Here is an 18,974-nt window from a genome sequence, read left to right as displayed (position 1 = left end):
TCTTTCATCTCCATGCTGTAAATCTTTTAATTCCTTCTTTTATCACGATATATTGTTCCCCTGGTTTTCAATTTCTTCTACTTTTTCCCAATTACTGGACGACGATCCAGTTAATGTGAAATCAAAGCTAGCGTCATCCAGCATTGCAGACAGATTTTGGAACAACAGGTAAGCATTGACCAGACCTCCGGTCGTCCTTTTGATTTTTGGTCGGGGAATCGTACAAGAAAATGGAAAGAGAGAATTTTAAAGAAGAGGAGGGGAGAAAATACAAAAAGTGTCAGCTGTGGTTCAATGATGGACTGCAGGAATGAGCGGAAAACGAGACATACACACCAGCTTTTATTTGACTTTCCTTTCTGATATCTGGTCAATTGCAGAATCTTCGTTGTGTCCGCGCGAATTCGAGGACCATCTTCGGCTCCACTGGAATAGACATAAGAGAACGATAAAATGTACGGAGCATCGACGGGCCCCCAGACGGGCATCAACACGCCACGCTCCTCACAGTCACTGCGGCCACTTATTCTGACTCATGGGTCACTCGAGTTTTCCTTCCTCGTGCCTACATCCCTCCATTTCTATGCTTCACAATTAAAAGATACGTTTACGGCATCCCTCCCACAACCGACGGATGAGCTTGCTCAGGACGATGAGCCCTCCTCGGTGGCCGAGCTTGTAGCACGGTATATCGGCCACGTTGCTTGCGAGGTCGAAGAGGGCGAGGACGATGCACAGGGAACCTGTCTGGAAGTCCTGAAGCTAGCTCTTAACGAGTTCGAAAGAGCCTTCATGCGCGGAAATGATGTCCATGCCGTTGCAGCCGCTCTCCCGGGTATTACTGCCAAGAAAGTCTTGGTTGTTGAGGCCTATTATGCCGGAAGGGCCGCTGCTGGACGGCCCACCAAGCCTTATGAATCTGCGCTATTCCGAGCCGCCTCCGAAGAAAAAGCCAGTATTTACTCAGTCTTCGGTGGTCAGGGCAACATTGAAGAGTACTTCGATGAGCTGAGAGAAATCTACACGACTTACTCGTCTTTTGTGGAGGATTTGATCTCATCGTCCGCTGACCTGTTGCAACAACTTTCGCGCGAACCGGAGGCCAGCAAGCTCTATCCCAAAGGACTGGACGTCATCCAGTGGCTCCAGGATCGCGACTCCCAGCCCGACACCGACTACCTTGTGGCAGCTCCTGTGAGTTTGCCATTAATTGGATTAGTCCAATTGGCCCATTTTGTGGTTACCTGCAAGGTTCTAGGTCGCCAGCCTGGTGAGATTCTAGAGCGGTTCAGCGGCACTACAGGTCACTCTCAAGGTGTGGTCACCGCCGCAGCGATTGCCTCGGCAACGACATGGGAGAGTTTCGAGAAAGCGGCCAAAGATGCCTTGACGATGCTCTTCTGGATTGGTCTTCGCAGTCAGCAGGCTTACCCTCGGACTTCTATTGCCCCGTCGGTGCTGCAGGATTCGATTGAGAACGGGGAAGGAGCCCCAACCCCTATGTTGTCCATTCGAGATCTGCCGAGATCTGCTGTCCAGGAACACATTGATACCACCAATCAACATCTTCCTGCCGATCGTCATATCTCTATCTCCTTGGTTAACAGCGCTCGTAATTTTGTGGTCACTGGACCCCCTCTGTCCCTCTACGGTCTCAACCTTCGCCTACGCAAAGTCAAGGCGCCCACTGGCCTGGATCAAAACCGGGTTCCGTTTACGCAGCGCAAGGTTCGCTTCGTCAACAGATTCTTGCCAATAACAGCGCCATTCCACAGCCAGTACCTCTACGCAGCGTACGACCGTATCCTCGAGGACTTGGAAGACATTGAAATCTCAGCTCAGTCGCTTGCGATCCCTGTTTACGACACTAAGACGGGCGATGATCTCCGGCAAAGTGGCGACGCCAATATTGTTCCATCTCTGGTTCGCATGATCACCCACGATGCAGTCAACTGGGAGAAGGCAACTGTCTTCCAAGCGGCCACTCACATCGTCGATTTCGGTCCTGGCGGTATCTCAGGTCTTGGTGTTCTTACGAACCGCAATAAGGATGGTACTGGAGTCCGAGTGATCCTCGCTGGGGCTATGGATGGCACCAACGTCGAGGTCGGATATAAACCTGAGCTGTTTGACCGCGACGAGCACTCTGTGAAATATGCCATTGATTGGGTCAAAGAGCACGGCCCCCGTCTTGTGAAGAACGCAACGGGCCAGACATTCGTCGATACCAAGATGAGCCGTCTTCTGGGCATCCCTCCCATCATGGTAGCCGGTATGACACCGACTACAGTACCCTGGGACTTCGTTGCCGCAACAATGAATGCGGGATACCACGTTGAACTTGCTGGTGGTGGTTACTATAACGGAAAGAGCATGACAGAGGCCGTCTCCAAGATCGAAAAGTCCATTCCTCCTGGACGTGGTATTACTGTCAACTTGATCTACGTCAACCCTCGAGCTATGGCTTGGCAAATTCCCCTCATCGGAAAATTGAGGGCCGACGGTGTACCCATTGAAGGCCTCACAATCGGCGCTGGTGTTCCTTCCATTGAAGTTGCCAATGAATATATTGAAACCCTGGGAATCAAGCATATAGCCTTCAAGCCAGGCTCAGTGGATGCTATTCAGCAGGTCATCAATATCGCTAAAGCCAACCCGAAGTTTCCTGTCATCCTTCAGTGGACCGGTGGTCGCGGCGGTGGTCATCACTCCTTTGAAGACTTTCACCAGCCCATTCTACAAATGTATAGCCGCATCAGACGGTGTGAGAACATTGTCCTTGTCGCTGGCAGTGGCTTCGGTGGTGCTGAGGACACTTACCCTTATCTCTCTGGAGCATGGTCTTCGAGCTTCGGATATCCCCCGATGCCATTCGACGGGTGCCTGTTTGGTAGTCGTCTGATGATTGCCAAAGAAGCGCACACATCTAAAAATGCTAAGAAGGCAATTGCTGACGCCCCTGGTCTTGATGACAAAGATTGGGAGAAGACTTACAAGGGTCCTGCTGGCGGTGTGGTCACCGTTCTTTCCGAGATGGGCGAACCCATTCATAAGTTGGCGACAAGGGGTGTTCTATTCTGGCACGAGATGGATCAGAAAATCTTCAAACTTGACAAGGCGAAGCGCGTGCCAGAACTCAAGAAGCAGCGTGATTATATAATCAAGAAACTCAACGACGACTTTCAAAAAGTATGGTTCGGTCGTAATGCCGCTGGTGACGCGGTCGATCTTGAAGACATGACGTACGCCGAGGTGGTTCATCGCATGGTAGAACTCATGTATGTCAAGCATGAATCGCGCTGGATTGATGCCTCTTTGAAGAAGTTGACTGGCGATTTCGTCCGTCGCGTCGAGGAACGATTCACAACCGAGGAAGGGCAGGCTTCTCTGCTGCAGAACTATTCCGAGCTCGATACTCCTTATCCGGCGATTGACAACATTTTAGCAGCCTATCCTGAAGCGGCTACTCAATTAATCAATGCGCAGGATGTTCATCATTTCCTTTTACTTTGTCAGCGGCGCGGACAGAAGCCTGTTCCATTTGTGCCGGCACTGGACGAGAACTTTGAGTATTGGTTCAAGAAGGACTCTCTTTGGCAGAGTGAGGATTTAGAGGCCGTGGTTGGGCAAGATGTCGGAAGGACCTGTATTTTGCAAGGTCCAATGGCAGCCAAATTTTCCAACACCATAGACGAGCCTGTCCAACAAATCCTGGATGGTATCCATCAGGGTCACATTAAGGGTCTTCTCCAGGATGTCTATGGCGGTGACGAGTCCAAGATCCCTGTCATTGAGTACTTCGGAGGCCGGCTTCATGAAGCCGTCAGTGAGCTAGACATCGACGGGCTCACAATATCTGAAGATACGAACAAAATCAGCTATCGCCTATCATCCTCTCCTTCAGGCGATCTTCCTGATCTTGGCCTGTGGTTGCGCCTCCTTGCTGGCAAATCATACTCTTGGAGGCACGCTCTCTTCTTGGCAGACGTCTTTGTTCAAGGTCACCGTTTCCAGACAAACCCGATGAGGCGGATCGTCGCACCCACTCCGGGGATGTACGTGGAGGTCTCGTATCCAGAGGAACCATCCAAGACCACCATCTGTGTGAGAGAGCCTTATCAATCCGGCAAACTCGTGAAGACTGTGGAGGTGAAGGTCAACGACCAAGGTCAAATCAGTCTCACACTCTTCGAAGGCAGAACTGCAGAGGGTGGTGTTGTGCCTTTGAGCTTCTTGTTCACGTACCATCCCGAGGCCGGCTATGCACCCATCAGGGAAGTCATGGATGGTCGCAACGATCGCATTAAGGAGTTCTATTATCGGGTCTGGTTTGGTAACAAGGATGTCCCTTTCGACACCCCTACCACGGCAACATTTAGTGGTGGTCGAGAGACTATCACTGCCCAAGCTGTCGCTGACTTTGTGCACGCTGTTGGCAATACTGGGGAGGCCTTCGTTGATAGGCCCGGAAAGGAAGTCTTCGCTCCCATGGACTTTGCCATTGTCGTTGGCTGGCAGGCCATCACCAAGCCCATCTTCCCTCGGACGATCGACGGGGATCTTTTGAAACTGGTCCATCTTTCGAACGGATTCAAAATGGTCCCTGGTGCTCAACCCTTGAAGGTTGGAGACGTGTTGGACACAACAGCCCAAATCAATGCTGTGATCAACCAAGATTCCGGGAAAATGGTTGAAGTATGCGGTACAATTCACAGAGACGGTCAACCTATCATGCATGTCACCAGTCAATTCCTATACCGAGGATCGTACCTGGATTTTGAGAACACCTTCCAGCGCAAGGACGAGGTTCCCATGCAAGTTCACCTTGCTTCAAGCAGGGACGTTGCAATTCTACGGTCAAAAGAGTGGTTCCGTCTAGACGAACCCGACGTCGAATTGTTAGGTCAAACTCTCACTTTCCGTCTCCAGAGCTTGATCCGGTTCAAGAACAAATCCGTATTCAGCCACGTCCAGACAGTCGGCCAGGTGCTGCTTGAACTTCCCACAAAGGAAGTCATTCAGGTTGCAACAGTGGACTACGAGACCGGAACTTCTCATGGTAATCCAGTCATTGACTATCTTCAACGCAATGGTACGTCCATAGAACAACCGGTCTATTTCGAAAACCCTATTCCGTTGAGCGGAAAGACACCCCTTGTTCTGCGAGCACCGGCATCCAATGAAACATATGCTCGAGTTTCAGGCGATTACAATCCAATTCACGTCTCTCGTGTTTTCTCTAGCTATGCCAATCTTCCGGGGACCATCACACATGGCATGTATACCAGCGCCGCTGTTCGCAGTTTCGTCGAGACCTGGGCCGCTGAAAACAATATCGGCCGTGTTCGAGGCTTCCATGTGTCCCTCGTCGGTATGGTCCTCCCCAATGATATGATCACCGTGAAGTTACAGCATGTCGGTATGGTGGCCGGCCGTAAAATCATTAAGGTTGAGGCCAGCAACAAGGAAACAGAAGACAAGGTTCTCCTGGGCGAAGCCGAAGTCGAGCAACCAGTAACCTCCTACGTCTTCACCGGACAGGGCTCTCAGGAGCAGGGAATGGGTATGGAGCTGTACAGCAGCAGCCCTGTCGCCAGGGAAGTGTGGGATCGGGCAGATCGTCATTTTATCGAGAACTACGGCTTGTCCATCATTGATATCGTCAAAAACAATCCCAAGGAGCTCACTGTCTACTTTGGTGGTCCCCGTGGAAAAGCCATTCGCCAGAACTACATGTCGATGACTTTCGAGACAGTGAACGCGGATGGCACGATTAAGTCTGAGAAGATCTTCAAAGAAATCAATGAGGACACGACATCATACACATATCGGTCGCCGTCTGGATTGCTCTCCGCAACTCAGTTCACGCAGCCGGCACTGACGCTGATGGAAAAGGCAAGTTTCGAGGATATGCGCTCCAAGGGTCTCGTCCAGAGAGATAGCAGCTTCGCTGGGCATTCCCTGGGTGAATACTCCGCTCTCGCCGCTCTTGCGGATGTCATGCCTATTGAGAGTCTGGTTTCCGTCGTGTTCTATCGTGGTTTGACTATGCAGGTTGCTGTCGAAAGAGATGAACAAGGACGTTCGAACTACTCTATGTGCGCCGTCAACCCAAGTCGCATCTCAAAGACATTCAATGAACAAGCCTTGCAGTACGTCGTTGAGAACATTGCTGAGCAAACAGGTTGGCTATTGGAAATTGTCAACTACAATGTCGCAAATATGCAGTATGTTGCTGCTGGAGATGTAAGTGTTCTCCCTTTCTTCCTCCTCAATATCTCAACATGCTAACTTCGACAGCTCCGCGCTCTTGATTGCCTTACAAATCTGCTCAACTATCTCAAGGCTCAAAACATCGACATTCCAGCATTAATGCAGAGCATGTCCTTGGATGACTTGAAGGCTCACCTTGTCAAGATCATTCATGAATGTGTCAAACAAACCGAATCGAAATCCAGGCCTATTACCTTGGAGCGAGGCTTCGCCACTATTCCGCTGAAAGGAATCGACGTGCCTTTCCACAGCACCTTCCTTCGCTCCGGTGTCAAGCCTTTCCGGTCCTTCCTGCTGAAGAAGATCAACAAAACTACCATTGATCCGAGCAAGTTGATTGGCAAATATATTCCAAATGTCACTGCTCGCCCATTCGAGATCACAAAGGAGTATTTCGAGGATGTGTACCGACTCACAAACTCTCCTCGGATTGCCCATATCCTGGCAAATTGGGACAAGTATGAAGAGGGAGGAGAGAACACCTCACGCACCACAGGCACCACCACCACCGCCTGAAAAGTTGAAAGGAGATGCTATTAAAGAGTCCTGGCCTTTTCATACTATGCTTCCTTAGCGTTAGGTTCTGCTTCTTGGTGCCCTCGTCTACGCATCTCGTATGATAGCCCAACATAATAGATTTCTGTATTTAGGTTTAATGACATTATATTTTGTTCTTCATACCACGGTCTGTAAAGCTTGGTTTTATCGCATTGCTCCTCATTGGCCACAGTGTGAGCTGCGTTCGCAGGAGCAAACTGAAAACCTGAGAGTCATCGCTATACGGAGTAGTTTGGCCGAGTATGGCAACGCTCTGCAATGTTATATCGCCATATCGACACATTAAGTACCAACTCAACACTAAGCGTTATCAGATCTTATGCAAGCGGTGGCGAATTTGCTCACTCTATGTCAACACATGTAGGTAAGAAAGGAAAAACTAAGAATAGCCTTGCAAGCGCTCGACACTCATGTTGAAGACTGCATAAGTGTGCATTGGGCGTGACTGGGCCATAAAGGTCCTGGAGAATAAATGCGTCTCAGCGTCGTCAGAGTCTCATTTATCTTTGGCCATCCTTCAGTACACCTGGTCGCAATAGCCGATCCTCTTTTCCGTACACCCCGACATCCTTGACTATTGCAATGAACTTGCGGTGATTCTCCTTCGACTCGCCTATGCGAGGCCGAAAAATTTTCAGAAGATCACTGCTTAGTATACCAGTTTGAGGTATGGCGGCATGGATTTCTGCTGGAGTTGGGAAGCTTAGAGTCCCGGAAGGTACTGGTGTAGAAATGCGATTTTGCCCTGCATGCACAAGTTAGTTCTATAGACGGACACGTAGCAGTGAAAATATGAACATCGAGTGAGATCTTACCTCTCAGTGACTCGGGACTGCTAGCACGACTTGCGGCGAGACCCTTGTTGCCTATAGGAGTTGGACTGCCTGCCCTGGATCCTTGAGGGGTTCCGCCTTGTGATGTTGCTGCAGGTGGGTTAAGCTTCAACTTCTTGATCTTTCCGCTTTCACTCATCTCCCCTCCAGAGCCGGCTCCCCCATCAGCATCGCTAACCGATCCCGCGCCACTTGCGACGTTCCGGATGCGTTTCTTACCAACCTGTACAGATGAAAAATGAGTGCAATGAACAGACAGTTACGGCTGGAGTGACTCACTTGTCCTGGAGGCGCAGTTGGCGACAGGGCACGAGAAGTTGGCTGGGGCGTAGGTTGAGAAGAAGGATGCTTGCTCTTTGCCTTTTTGCGAGAGGTATCTGTGCCACTTGCATCTGATACATTTGGAGAGCCAAGCCGTTTCCGCGACGCTGCACCTGGGGCCTTCTTCAAGGGTTCAGTGTGCTTCGGACGGCCAGATGGGGTAACATTTCCCCTTGTCGAGGGAGCTGAATCCTTCTTGTTTTTGTCCTCTTCAGCTTTTCGCTCCTCTTCCCGTAATCGTTCAGCTTCGCTATCATCAGAGCTCTAAGTTGAACGTAACTTCGTTAGCATAATTGTATAATCAGATAAAATCCGAACGAACACACCTCTTCATCAGAGTAGGGGTTGACATCAGAGCCACTGCTATAGTCGTAATTCTTCTCTCGTTTTTTGAGCGCTTTGCGGACCTTCTTGCCCAGTATACGGCGAGCTTCCCGTTCTCTCTTTTCCCTGAGCTCCTCTTCTTCGTAGTCTTTTTCATCCTTCAAATCAAAGACGTTTGCCTTCAGCTGATCCTGTTTAATCCGCTTCTCCGCTGCCTTGGTCTCCTCGTCTTCGTTGAAGAGATCATCGTGCTCTTCATCATCCGCAAACCGATCTTCTTCGAAATCCATTTCATCGGCTTCCAGGCCGTCAGTACCTGCTGGGGTGCCTTGTTTACCAGCGTAAACCTTCCGTTGTTTTGCGAATTGTTCCAATTCCTTACGCTGTGCTTGTTCTTGTTGCTTTTCCATAAACCACCTCGGATCTTTGATTTTCTTTGCCATAAATCTTTCCGCTTCTTCAATGGTTAGAGCTCTGAATTGGCTCTTGGCACCGAATTTATACCATTTCTCTACTGGTATCATCCTCATCCTGCCATTCTCGGGTATGAATACAGCGTGTGTTTCGGAAAGAGCGGCTTCGTAGTTTCCCACCCAGGTATTCTTGTTGTCAAAGTCCTCGAGATGCCAAGGTAAAGCCTCTTCGTATTTAATCCGTGCTCTGGCCACCTCTTCAGGTGTCATGTCTGTTTTCGACACTTGCTGCGTCTTTTGTTTCGGACCATTGGCCCGCTTGGGTGCTGACCCCATGGAAGGGGCTATTTGCGCCAAATTTTCGGCACGCTCTTTTTCTCTCGCGGCCTTTCTAGCTTCAAGCTCCTCCCTCTCGGCATCGCCTAACTGGTGATTAGATTGAGGCGTCAACTTCTGGGTTTGGTCTTTGTCCTGATTCATCTCTTGCGTCTTTGCTCTAGGGTCTCGACGTTGAAGTCTGACAGGTCGAGTAAATTGAGACTCATCACGAGGATCGATAGTCTTCTTGGATGCGAAGCGAGCGATGTGATGTTTCAAGCCTTCTCGCAACGATCGCTTTGTGATTACTATGGGATAATCCACATAAGTCTCGGACAATAAAGGACCGCTGAAACCATTCACTGAGAAATCATTTTGGGAGGGGCCGGGGACAGCTTTCTCGACTTGGGTCGCGGGCGTGATATTGGAAATTACTGGACGAGCTGTCGTTGGTTTTGTAGGTATACCAACAGAGGGAACAGAAGTGGCTGCCGGTCTTGCTGTAACCCTCTTTTTTGGCCTGACTAAAGGGTCTGCAACTTTAGGACGACGAAATCGCATTGGTGGAGCTTTGTGAGCGCTTGTGTGAGTTTGTGAGTTTGCATCACTGGAAGGTAAAGGCATAGTGATCTATAATTCCACTGCAGCCTGCTGAGATGATATTTAGGTTATGAGAGAGGTCAGTAGTGCTATTAATGAATAAGCAGGAACAACTGGGATTCTGTTTGTACGTAGGTAATAAGTGTGAGGCTAATAAGCTACCTTTCACCAGAGGCAACAGGAGGCGATGTGATGTATGGTCATTATGATTACATAATCATATCTTATCGGGTTACCATTCACATGACCGGCTCTGTAGATAGGGAAGGACTAAAGAAGACCAGGGCTGACTACCTTAGCAGGGAGTACTAAATAGATTTGTACATATCCAGAAATTACATGACTAAAGGGAGAAAATACTCCATACTTATGGTTGTAAGACCTGGTATAGCTCACACCAGGTACCTATCGGTATCTCCTCGAAAGTCGGCAACCATAAGAGAACTCCATGATATGCAGACTTTGTGGCCTGTAAATTGGGAGTACTCCGTACAGAATAATACATGGACCTAATCATTACAGAATAGACAGTGGTTCATTGGTGCATATAAAGTACTATAACTCATAATAACTAAATTAGAAACAGAACCTACCTATTTACCCTGTTCGTACTGTTGTAAACTTGTAATGATCTTTATGTAGATCAGCTCCGTGGCGAAGAGGCTAAATCACTCTGGTCTGCCCCTAGTTTCTCAGGGTACCTCTCTACTTCTTACATATTTGAATAATGCCATAATCTATCAATCTCAAACCATTGCTTTTACAATATCCTTGAAGATTAAGAACTGTGGTCAACACTATAACAGAGATGATTCCGTCTAAATCCAGATGTTCATCACGCCTCGATTGTATCTTACCTCCCAAAGCCCAGATCAGGAAATAGCTTCTTCCTTACAATTCAAGTCCCTGAGATTTCATTCAATTACTGGGTGGCAAGCAGACACAGTACAGACCAAAAGAGCTACTGATATGTTGTTGGTGCATCAAGCTGGCAGTGTCCGTGTAGGAGAAGCAATCAGGTTCGTCTTCTTGTATCACTTTATACGTCTCCTCGGTCCCACCAGGGGTAGTTCCTATATACTCTACTCATGATACTAATCTGTTGTTCTCAAACAGATACACAGTGACTTACACACCAGTAGCTGACAATGTCCATCCTCTACCAGATGCGCTACATGTCAAGGTCAGAAACACATCTGCCATCGCACTGCGGGCTGCGTACCTGCATGGGCCATATACTCTTTATGCCTCCTGTTATCCTTCCACATTCGACCCTCATGCCCATTCCCAGGATGAGGAAAACGAGGGGAACCCTCAGTTCGAACCCTACCTTAAGGCAGGAGGGAGCTGGAAAGCAATGATCCCTATACCGAAACGCCTGCATCGAATTCCAGAGACTCCCGCATCACCCGACAGCACTCGAAAAGTGACATGGATTATCGAGATAATATCGCAGGTCATTTTCTCCACCACAGCTATTGTCAATTATGAGCTACTCATCGGCCGTGATGAGGAGTCAGTTGATCTCCCCTACAGTGGTGGGTTATCGGTCAGCAGGCTTCACCGTGCAGCTCACCTGCAGGATCATATAACGCCCACAACGAAAGGCAGGCAAGTGGTTGCTACTAAGGGTGTTTTTTCGAAATCGGTTTGTCTGCGTATAGATGACACCGCCAGTCTCTGGAATAAGCCTCCTTTTCCATCTGAACACGATGCCGTTGACGGCACTGGATCACTGTCGAATGAACCACCAACGAACGGGGAATCAGTGGAAAGAGCCAACAGACTCGACACCACTCGGCAAAACTGTGCGCGTCGAAAAAAAGTTCACCTTGTCGTACTTACACATGGTCTACACAGCAACCTTGGAGCAGACATGCTTTACTTGAAAGAAAGCATTGACGCTGCAACTAAGAAGACACAGAAAGGGGCATCTTGCAAGTTGAGACAACATGTGGATCCACAGGCACCGCATGGCGTCTCTTCTCTAGATCGGTAAGCTTTGAAATTGCTTGCATTGAGACAACTATTTGTTATCCGCTATCCGTTTGACCCTTCTGACTCAATGTTTGCTGAAGTTCCATTCGCGATGATGATTCGGTTGATCAAGACGATATCGATGACGAACAAGTCATAGTTAGGGGTTTTGCCGGTAATGCAGTGCGTACTGAACGCGGAATACAGTATCTCGGCAAGCGACTTGCGAAATACGTCTTGTTCATGACACACCCAGATCAACCCTACAGACCACTCAAACAATCTAGAACGAAAACGTTCACTGAATCACTCGGTGCATGGAAGAGTGCGAAGGAAAATGTTTTTAACGACCCTTCTGAGCCTCGAACTCGTGCAGATGAGGAAGAAGACGAGCATCGTTCCTACCAGATTACGAGTATTAGCTTTATCGGGCATTCTCTTGGAGGTTTGGTTCAGACGTATGCCATTGCATATATTCAGAAACACTCGCCTGAATTCTTTAATCTGATTCGCCCTGTCAACTTCATCACTCTGGCGACACCTTTCCTTGGGCTCAGCAATGAGAACCCTATGTATGTCCGCTTTGCTCTCGATCTCGGCCTTGTCGGCCGGACAGGCCAGGATCTAGGGTTAAGCTGGACTGCTCCCAAAGTGCGAAGCGGGTGGGAGGCGGTAATCGGCGGCAGGGGTACTTCTACAAAGCCACGGGAACATGTCGATCATGGACCTAAGCCTTTGCTAAGAGTACTTCCCTGTGGTCCAGCTCATGAGGCGCTCTGTAAGTTTGACCGTCGCACTATCTATTCAAACGTGGTTAATGATGGAATCGTGCCCTTGCGAACTTCGTGCCTATTATTTCTTGATTGGAAAGGATTGGAGCGCGTTGAGAAGGCAAGAAGGCAGAACGGCCTTGTTAGCACAATGGCGGAATGGGGATGGGCAGAGTTGACTGGTGCTAATTCGGTCTCACTTCGGTCACCTCATTCTCCTATCGATAGCAATGCGTCGCCCGCCAGGATTGACCAACGCGATAGCGGCAGGATCATTTCTCTGTCAGAGGAGATCAAACGACAAAGACAAGCTGAAACAGTCCAGAATGCTTCCATTGTTGATTCTCCGGTCTTATCTACTGGAGAAAGCGCAAGCCATCCGCCGCAAGTAGAGCTAGGCGGCTCAAGAGAGAATCAGGGACCGAAGATATCTTCGATTCAGCCCTCGCTCAACCCGCTGAGCGCGTTTTTCTCGATTTTTCGGCCAAAAAGAGCAACAACTGTATCACCTAGGCATAAGCATACAAAAGTCTACAAGCGTAGTCAGACTCTGAGTACCACGTCTGACTTCGCTCATGCGTCGACCTCTACACCGTTTCCCCTTGAAGAATCTCTTTCGCGACACTCTTCTTACGAGGAATCTGGGCTTAACGCTCCCCCGAGAACCACCTTTTTCGAATCAGCCGGAGATCTTCTCATGCCACCTCTACCACCGATTCAGTTTATTGTTGATCCTGCTTCCAGGCCAAAGACAATATTTCACGACCGTATATATTACCCCGAGGACATACCTCCTCCTTTGTCTGCCAAGCGCAAGACCTCGCCATTGAGCTCTTTTGAGAGTAAGGCTTCTGATGGTCCGCGGGATTCAGCAGGCTGCGCTGAAAGTCGCTCTACCGATGACGGAAATGCGATGCCCGGTGGTCTGAAAGTTGAGGAGAAAATCGCCAGGGCTTATCACCGTGGAATGTCGTGGCGCAAAGTCCTTGTTCGCCTTGAACCAGATGCTCACAATAACATCATCGTGAGGCGAATGTTCACAAATGCGTACGGCTGGCCCGTAGTTAAGCATCTCGTCGATGGTCACTTTCGACAGGTTTCCCTGAACGAGAGTCAAAAAAGCCCGGGAGAAAACGTCCAGGAAGCACATATACCTGTAGGGACAACTTGCGATACGGATGGTGGGACTCAGGCCCAGGCTGGTTTGTTGGATGAAGAAACGACTTTAACCGGCAGGTCATACGTCGCCGGTCAATTTCTCAGCGATGCATAACCAAGCTACTTAACTGAGAGCATCACCAGTACGCGGTGAGCCCTTCGACCAAGGCCAGAACTCATGAAGGGGTGAATAACACCGTTGGTGGGCACCCAAGCCGTCAATAGCCAGGGTGCGTGAGTCAGACTATCCTTTGATCACGTAGACCAAAATGCCGGTAATAACGAGTCGGATGTAGTCATCTGGACTACAAGGCACATACATGCCGGAGAGTACCTTAGGTATGCTGAGTTTTTATATATTGCCAAGCCGATGTGTCATCGCGTCTGTGATGTACATTGTAACATGATGATGGGACTCTTTCTCCCTCACCAGACTACTCAGTATTGTCAACCCATTTCCTCGTTTGGTGTTGAGAAAGGCTTGCGGCAGCTGGAAGCTGGCAGTTTCGCGGGCGTGCTTGATTGAATGCGCTCGACTCACGATTCAATTCAATACTCGAGATGGCCTTGTATATGTCCCCAAAACTCCTCAATGAGCTCCTTCTGTCCTGCTTGATTTGGCGATCCTCGGACTGCGAGATACTTTCGCCCATCAACGCTGGCTTCCCAGTTGCCAGGGTTCCCGTCCACAATTATACCGCCAGCTTCTGTCAGAATGACCCAGCCAGCGCAAACATCCCAGGCCCAGCAACCGCCTTCCCAATACAAATCGAGATTCCCACATGCGACGGCGCAAAGATTTAATGCAGCTGAGCCCATGCTACGCATTGAGCGTACCATTGCACCACCATCGTCCTTGGTTTTACCGAGCTTTTCAAATGTCCGTACCTTCGTCGCCCAATTCTTGCCTGCTCTCTCCGAACCCCACTCAACGCCGATGAGAGCATTCTCTAAGCCATTCAATGGCTCAAGACTCCTAGCGTCGAGCGGAAGTTTAGTGTTGCGATTTAAATACGCCCCTTCTCCACGAATGGCAGAGTAGAGGGTATTGTTGAACGGATTGTAAACAACACCAACGACTGGTTTCATGTCGATCGTAAAGCCGAGAGAGATGCATGCATATGGAAATCCGTGCACAAAATTGACTGTACCGTCGATGGGATCGACGACGAAGGTGGGGGCAGCAGTTAATGGATTTGCAGGGTCATATGTCTCCTCGCCATGAAATCTATAGTGGTGGACTGTTAGCTCTTCTCATCGCTAATTGAGTAAGAGAGTGGGCTGAAATAAATATCCAGATCCGTAATCATCGGTTTGGCCTGTTGGCGAACATTATCTGATAGAAGGGGTCGTATATGACTTAACTGATACTGCGGATATCTCCCTGCTAACGCTGTAGATATCATTTTCTCAACCGCACGATCATATTCAGTGACGAGATCTGCGGCTATGGAAGAGGTCAATACCTTAAGCCCAGCTGGGCACAGACTGCACACTCACTGTTCTTCTTTGACCCTGTACTTCCCGTGTTTGGCAAGGCATTGGTAATGATTTCTCCAGCCTTGGAAGCTAGTTCTACCAGAAAATCATGAATATCCTTGAGGTCAATTGTTTCTGCGCCCATGTTTCTATTCGTTCCTCCTTTGTAATCTTCGAAGAGATGACTTGTTTGGCTCTGCCCCCTCGGAAGGAATATAACTGAGTGTTCTTTGATGATTTCGAGCCCCGCCATTAAAGTTGGTCTGCCAGAATGGTCGACTTTAGCGCGATGAGCCATCCATACATAGCGGAGTTATTGACAGTACTATTCCGGCCCACTTCTACCTACTTACCTAGACTACCGAGTGACTAGCCCCCAAGCGCTTCTATTTGCTAAGGGAACATGAAGTACTCCATACTGTTTCATCAGTTTGATGATCCTGGAAGTTACTGGCATACATTCACTACGCTACCCAGAGTTGTTTTCTTGTACTTGCTTTTATGAGGAAAGGGGATAAGATTCGTTGGATGTAGGATTCATGTAAGTCTTGAATTCCGGAAGAATTAAGGGTGATTGCAAAGCTGTCGAGCATTTATGGTAGATTTTGAAAATTTAAACTATATTTAAGGGAAACAGAGTGAGGCAATCTGTATACTGGCTACGTACCTGATAACCAGAGGAGGGGTAAGTTATAAGTTGATAACCCCACACCAGTGCACTACGTTGGAGAAAAGTCCCCGCACCAAAAATTTTCCCGTAGATGGATCTAATCACTTCACTTACCTGTAATAACAGCCAACGAAAGAGGAAAAAGAGAGGAAAGGGGGAAACATAAAGTCTTATCTTCAATTTATAGACTCTATTTGTCTGTTATTCCTTTTCCCGGTCCCTGAAATTCCCCCTCAATATGCCAACAGTCTTAGAAGAGGTGAGTCTGCGAGGTCCCTAACTGTTAGCTGGAGATATGGGAACAAAGAAATCTGAGATGGAGGAGAAGGAGGAGAAACTCTGTAGCAAGGAAAGCAAGAGAAATTGGGGACCCCTTTAATGGAAGGATCAGGGAAGCTAATCAATCTTTATCTCACCATGCATACAGCTTGTTGAGTTCCTTCACCATGGAAATACTCAGATAAGACAAATTGGTAGAAAAGTCCCTCTCGATCAGGCAGCCTGAACACTCAAACATCAGTTGAATGGACTAACGCCTGTGTCCAATTTAGCATGCGAAAATCTCGTTGGCTTCTCGACCGCTCAGCCGGACCTCTTCAAACGTCATCAGCTTCTTCCAGTGCGCGATCTCAAGCTTCTGGTTCGAGATTATACTGTTAGTAATAAGCTTCTAACATATCGAATTCGGGAACGGTCTTGCTGAAACTAACTAGCAAATCGCGAAAAATGCGCTTACAATTCTCATCAATATCTCTTCTGACAAGGAAGTATTGGCAAATCTTGCGGAAGATGATGCGTTTATAGAGACTCTCATGGTGAAGATAACGGTGAGTATACCAACTCTTCTATTCTGCGACGGTTAGGAGATCGGGGTCTATGCTGACAACTGGGTCAACCTGAAAGGACGTCAAGGAACCAACCGCCGATGACATTGCTATGCTCTTCGCCAATCTCGCCAAGTCGGATAAATTGAGCCGGCTCATTACGTTGAAACGGAGGACTGCCGAATCCGTTTCCACGTCTACTATGGCGATCAATCAACTGATGGATTGTTTTGTGAAAGGTGCTGAGGGTGCTTTAAATAAGAAGGCCAATTTTGATTATCTCTCCTACTTTTTCGCCGATCTCTCCAAATCCGAGGCAGGGCGCGCATATTTTACCACCCGACAGGATTATGATGGTGTTGTCCCTGTCACTAAATTGACTGTCTTCACTGAGCATGAAAGCACAGTTCGGAGAAAGGGGGTGGCGTCAACAATTAAAAATGTCGCTTTCGAAATTCCATTTCATTCGACCCTACTCTCCGCAGACGAAGCCAATCTACTCCCTTATGTGTTGCTGCCGATCACAGGGCCGGAGGAATTCAGCGAGGAAGAGTCAACGGCAATGTTGCCAGACCTGCAGTTGCTACCCCCGGATAAGCAGAGGGATAGTGATAACAGCATCATTGTAACGCACCTGGAGACATTGTTACTGCTGACAACGACACGAGAAGGTCGGGACAAGATGAGGGCTATCAAAGTGTATCCGATCATTCGGGAATGCCACCTCCATGTTGATGATGAAGATGTGCGCGAAGCCTGTGACAGGCTAGTCCAGGTGCTGATGCGTGATGAGGAAGGAGAGGAAGATGCCAGCCAAGTACAAATTGAAGGCACAAATTCTATCTCTTATTCAGATATCCATGAACGGCAAGAGTCTGCACAGAATGACGATGAGAAGGTTGTTGAATTGTTCTGATATAAATGGCATTTCCTGCTGTTGGATTCATTAGGGACATAGCTGCTTGTATTATGAATACAATATTAGCTTAACTACTCTTGCAATCAGCTTTTCCCCTTAAATTTAATGCGGGCTATTTTCTAGCAAGAGAACAGGATTACACCCTAGCTATCAACTAAACATATTTACCTAAAGATATTGCCTTTCCTTTGCACTAATAGTTCACCTCTATGATTGAATGCTTGCTAAGATGTCTTAATCATTAAACTTACAAAGCTGGCAAAGTCAGGAACCTCCATTATTTGGGAAATTAAGAAATCATTGCCTTTGTCACCATAATAGCATCCTGCGCCCCGACTGCATCCTACAATTAGGGACAATTCACTGATCCTAGCCAGAAGAGAAGTAGGCTCTGGTCGCCCTAGTCACCTGGTTTTGGCTTATGTAAAGATGTACAGGTGCACCTGTACTGCAATGGCTGTGCCTAGAATCATTGACTGCCGCTCATTGCTGGAAGTGCGGCTGCGATGCCCAGTGGCCTACTGAAGACTGCATAAGAATGGCTAGTATCCCCGTAGATAGTACAAAGTACGGAGTAGTGATGGGAGCATATCCAGAATTGGTATAAGTACTCCGTGATACAGACTAGTACATGTTCCCATATGCTTCTACTCTCAAGACCAGCCTGGATGTACACGAATACCCAACACCGATGTAGTGAAGACTGCAACCCATGGTCATTTGAATATTGTCTTTGATGGAGATATATCGAGGGCACTCGTCGCCCTCAATGCACCCCCTATTCTTGATCTCGTTGAACACACCTTGTCAGGTCAAGACGGGTATGGGGAAATCACTTTATGAGAACCTGGTGTCCAACCATTAAACCAGTATATTTACCCGACCCGTCGATCCTTTCAGCACTTCCATCCAGCCGTCTTCCTCAACGATGACTATCTTCCCATCTATACAAACTCGCCTCCACTTCTGCTCAGTCTCATGAAAATCGATTCTGAAGCCTTCAACTTCCGTGTAGAGGACGCTGCTTTCGTGTACATGCCGCCCTCCATCATACGCGAGAGACATTAGTTGCATGGCTTTTTCTGTGGAGACTGCGCCGAAATAAATTATTCTCAACCTGCCATCCAATGCAACTGACTCCGGCGAGATAAGAAAGTCTTTCTCGAGCCTTGGAACGAGTGTAGCGAGTACATACATGTGTTCTCCGCAATCTAGAGTCTCCAAGGAGATTTCATTGGTCGCTATGTTAGACCGGAACAATGTGATATTACCTCTATACCTGTGCGTGTCGACGCCGCTAGAAGGGAAAAGGAGCTCCTTGGCTGCCATCTGGAACCTCTCGGCTCCGAACCTTCTATATTCCGAAGTGTCACTGTCAGCAACTAAGGCAGCGTGAAAACCCCAGCTTGCGACAACCACACCGTGAATTGGATTCACTGAGGCCTGGGTCATCGAGCTATCAAGCATAGGAATCAGAGTGTGGCCCTCATCCGTGACGTATTGCGCGCCAGGAGAAAAATTAGCGACTAAGGTGGGT

At 48.4% G+C, this 18,974-nt stretch overlaps 5 protein-coding genes across 5 annotated transcripts; 3 read left to right on the top strand and 2 right to left on the bottom strand.

Annotated features, from left to right (window-relative positions):
• Positions 1-453: 453 nt before the first annotated feature.
• Aspvir_009190 (tetrafunctional fatty acid synthase subunit FAS1) lies at positions 454-6,789 on the top strand (the record flags this gene model as incomplete). The annotated part of the gene is made up of 2 exons (XM_043272342.1): positions 454-6,246; positions 6,301-6,789. The coding sequence occupies 2 exons, from the start codon at positions 454-456 to the stop codon at positions 6,787-6,789; spliced, it is 6,282 nt and encodes a 2,093-aa protein (XP_043128277.1).
• A 542-nt stretch (positions 6,790-7,331) lies between these two features.
• Positions 7,332-9,664, bottom strand: Aspvir_009189 (transcription factor IIF subunit TFG1; the record flags this gene model as incomplete). Its single annotated transcript, XM_043272341.1, has 4 exons — positions 7,332-7,576; positions 7,647-7,887; positions 7,944-8,249; positions 8,312-9,664. 4 exons carry the CDS (start codon positions 9,662-9,664, stop codon positions 7,332-7,334), a joined length of 2,145 nt encoding a protein of 714 aa, XP_043128276.1.
• Positions 9,665-10,609: 945 nt separating this feature from the next.
• Positions 10,610-13,660, top strand: Aspvir_009188 (lipase ROG1 family protein; the record flags this gene model as incomplete). Its single annotated transcript, XM_043272340.1, has 3 exons — positions 10,610-10,659; positions 10,757-11,635; positions 11,719-13,660. 3 exons carry the CDS (start codon positions 10,610-10,612, stop codon positions 13,658-13,660), a joined length of 2,871 nt encoding a protein of 956 aa, XP_043128275.1.
• A 434-nt stretch (positions 13,661-14,094) lies between these two features.
• Aspvir_009187 (inositol monophosphatase family protein) lies at positions 14,095-15,169 on the bottom strand (the record flags this gene model as incomplete). Its single annotated transcript, XM_043272339.1, has 2 exons — positions 14,095-14,773; positions 15,012-15,169. The coding sequence occupies 2 exons, from the start codon at positions 15,167-15,169 to the stop codon at positions 14,095-14,097; spliced, it is 837 nt and encodes a 278-aa protein (XP_043128274.1).
• Positions 15,170-15,932: 763 nt separating this feature from the next.
• Positions 15,933-17,434, top strand: Aspvir_009186 (protein HGH1; the record flags this gene model as incomplete). Its single annotated transcript, XM_043272338.1, has 5 exons — positions 15,933-15,953; positions 16,122-16,167; positions 16,246-16,349; positions 16,408-16,521; positions 16,598-17,434. 5 exons carry the CDS (start codon positions 15,933-15,935, stop codon positions 17,432-17,434), a joined length of 1,122 nt encoding a protein of 373 aa, XP_043128273.1.
• Between the last annotated feature and the right edge of the window lie 1,540 nt (positions 17,435-18,974).

This window comes from Aspergillus viridinutans (genome assembly GCF_018404265.1).
Source record: "Aspergillus viridinutans IFM 47045 DNA, scaffold_8, whole genome shotgun sequence".
Lineage (NCBI taxonomy): Eukaryota > Fungi > Ascomycota > Eurotiomycetes > Eurotiales > Aspergillaceae > Aspergillus > Aspergillus viridinutans.
The sequence above is the reverse complement of the archived record's forward strand: the minus strand, read 5'-3'. Positions and strand labels throughout refer to the sequence as shown.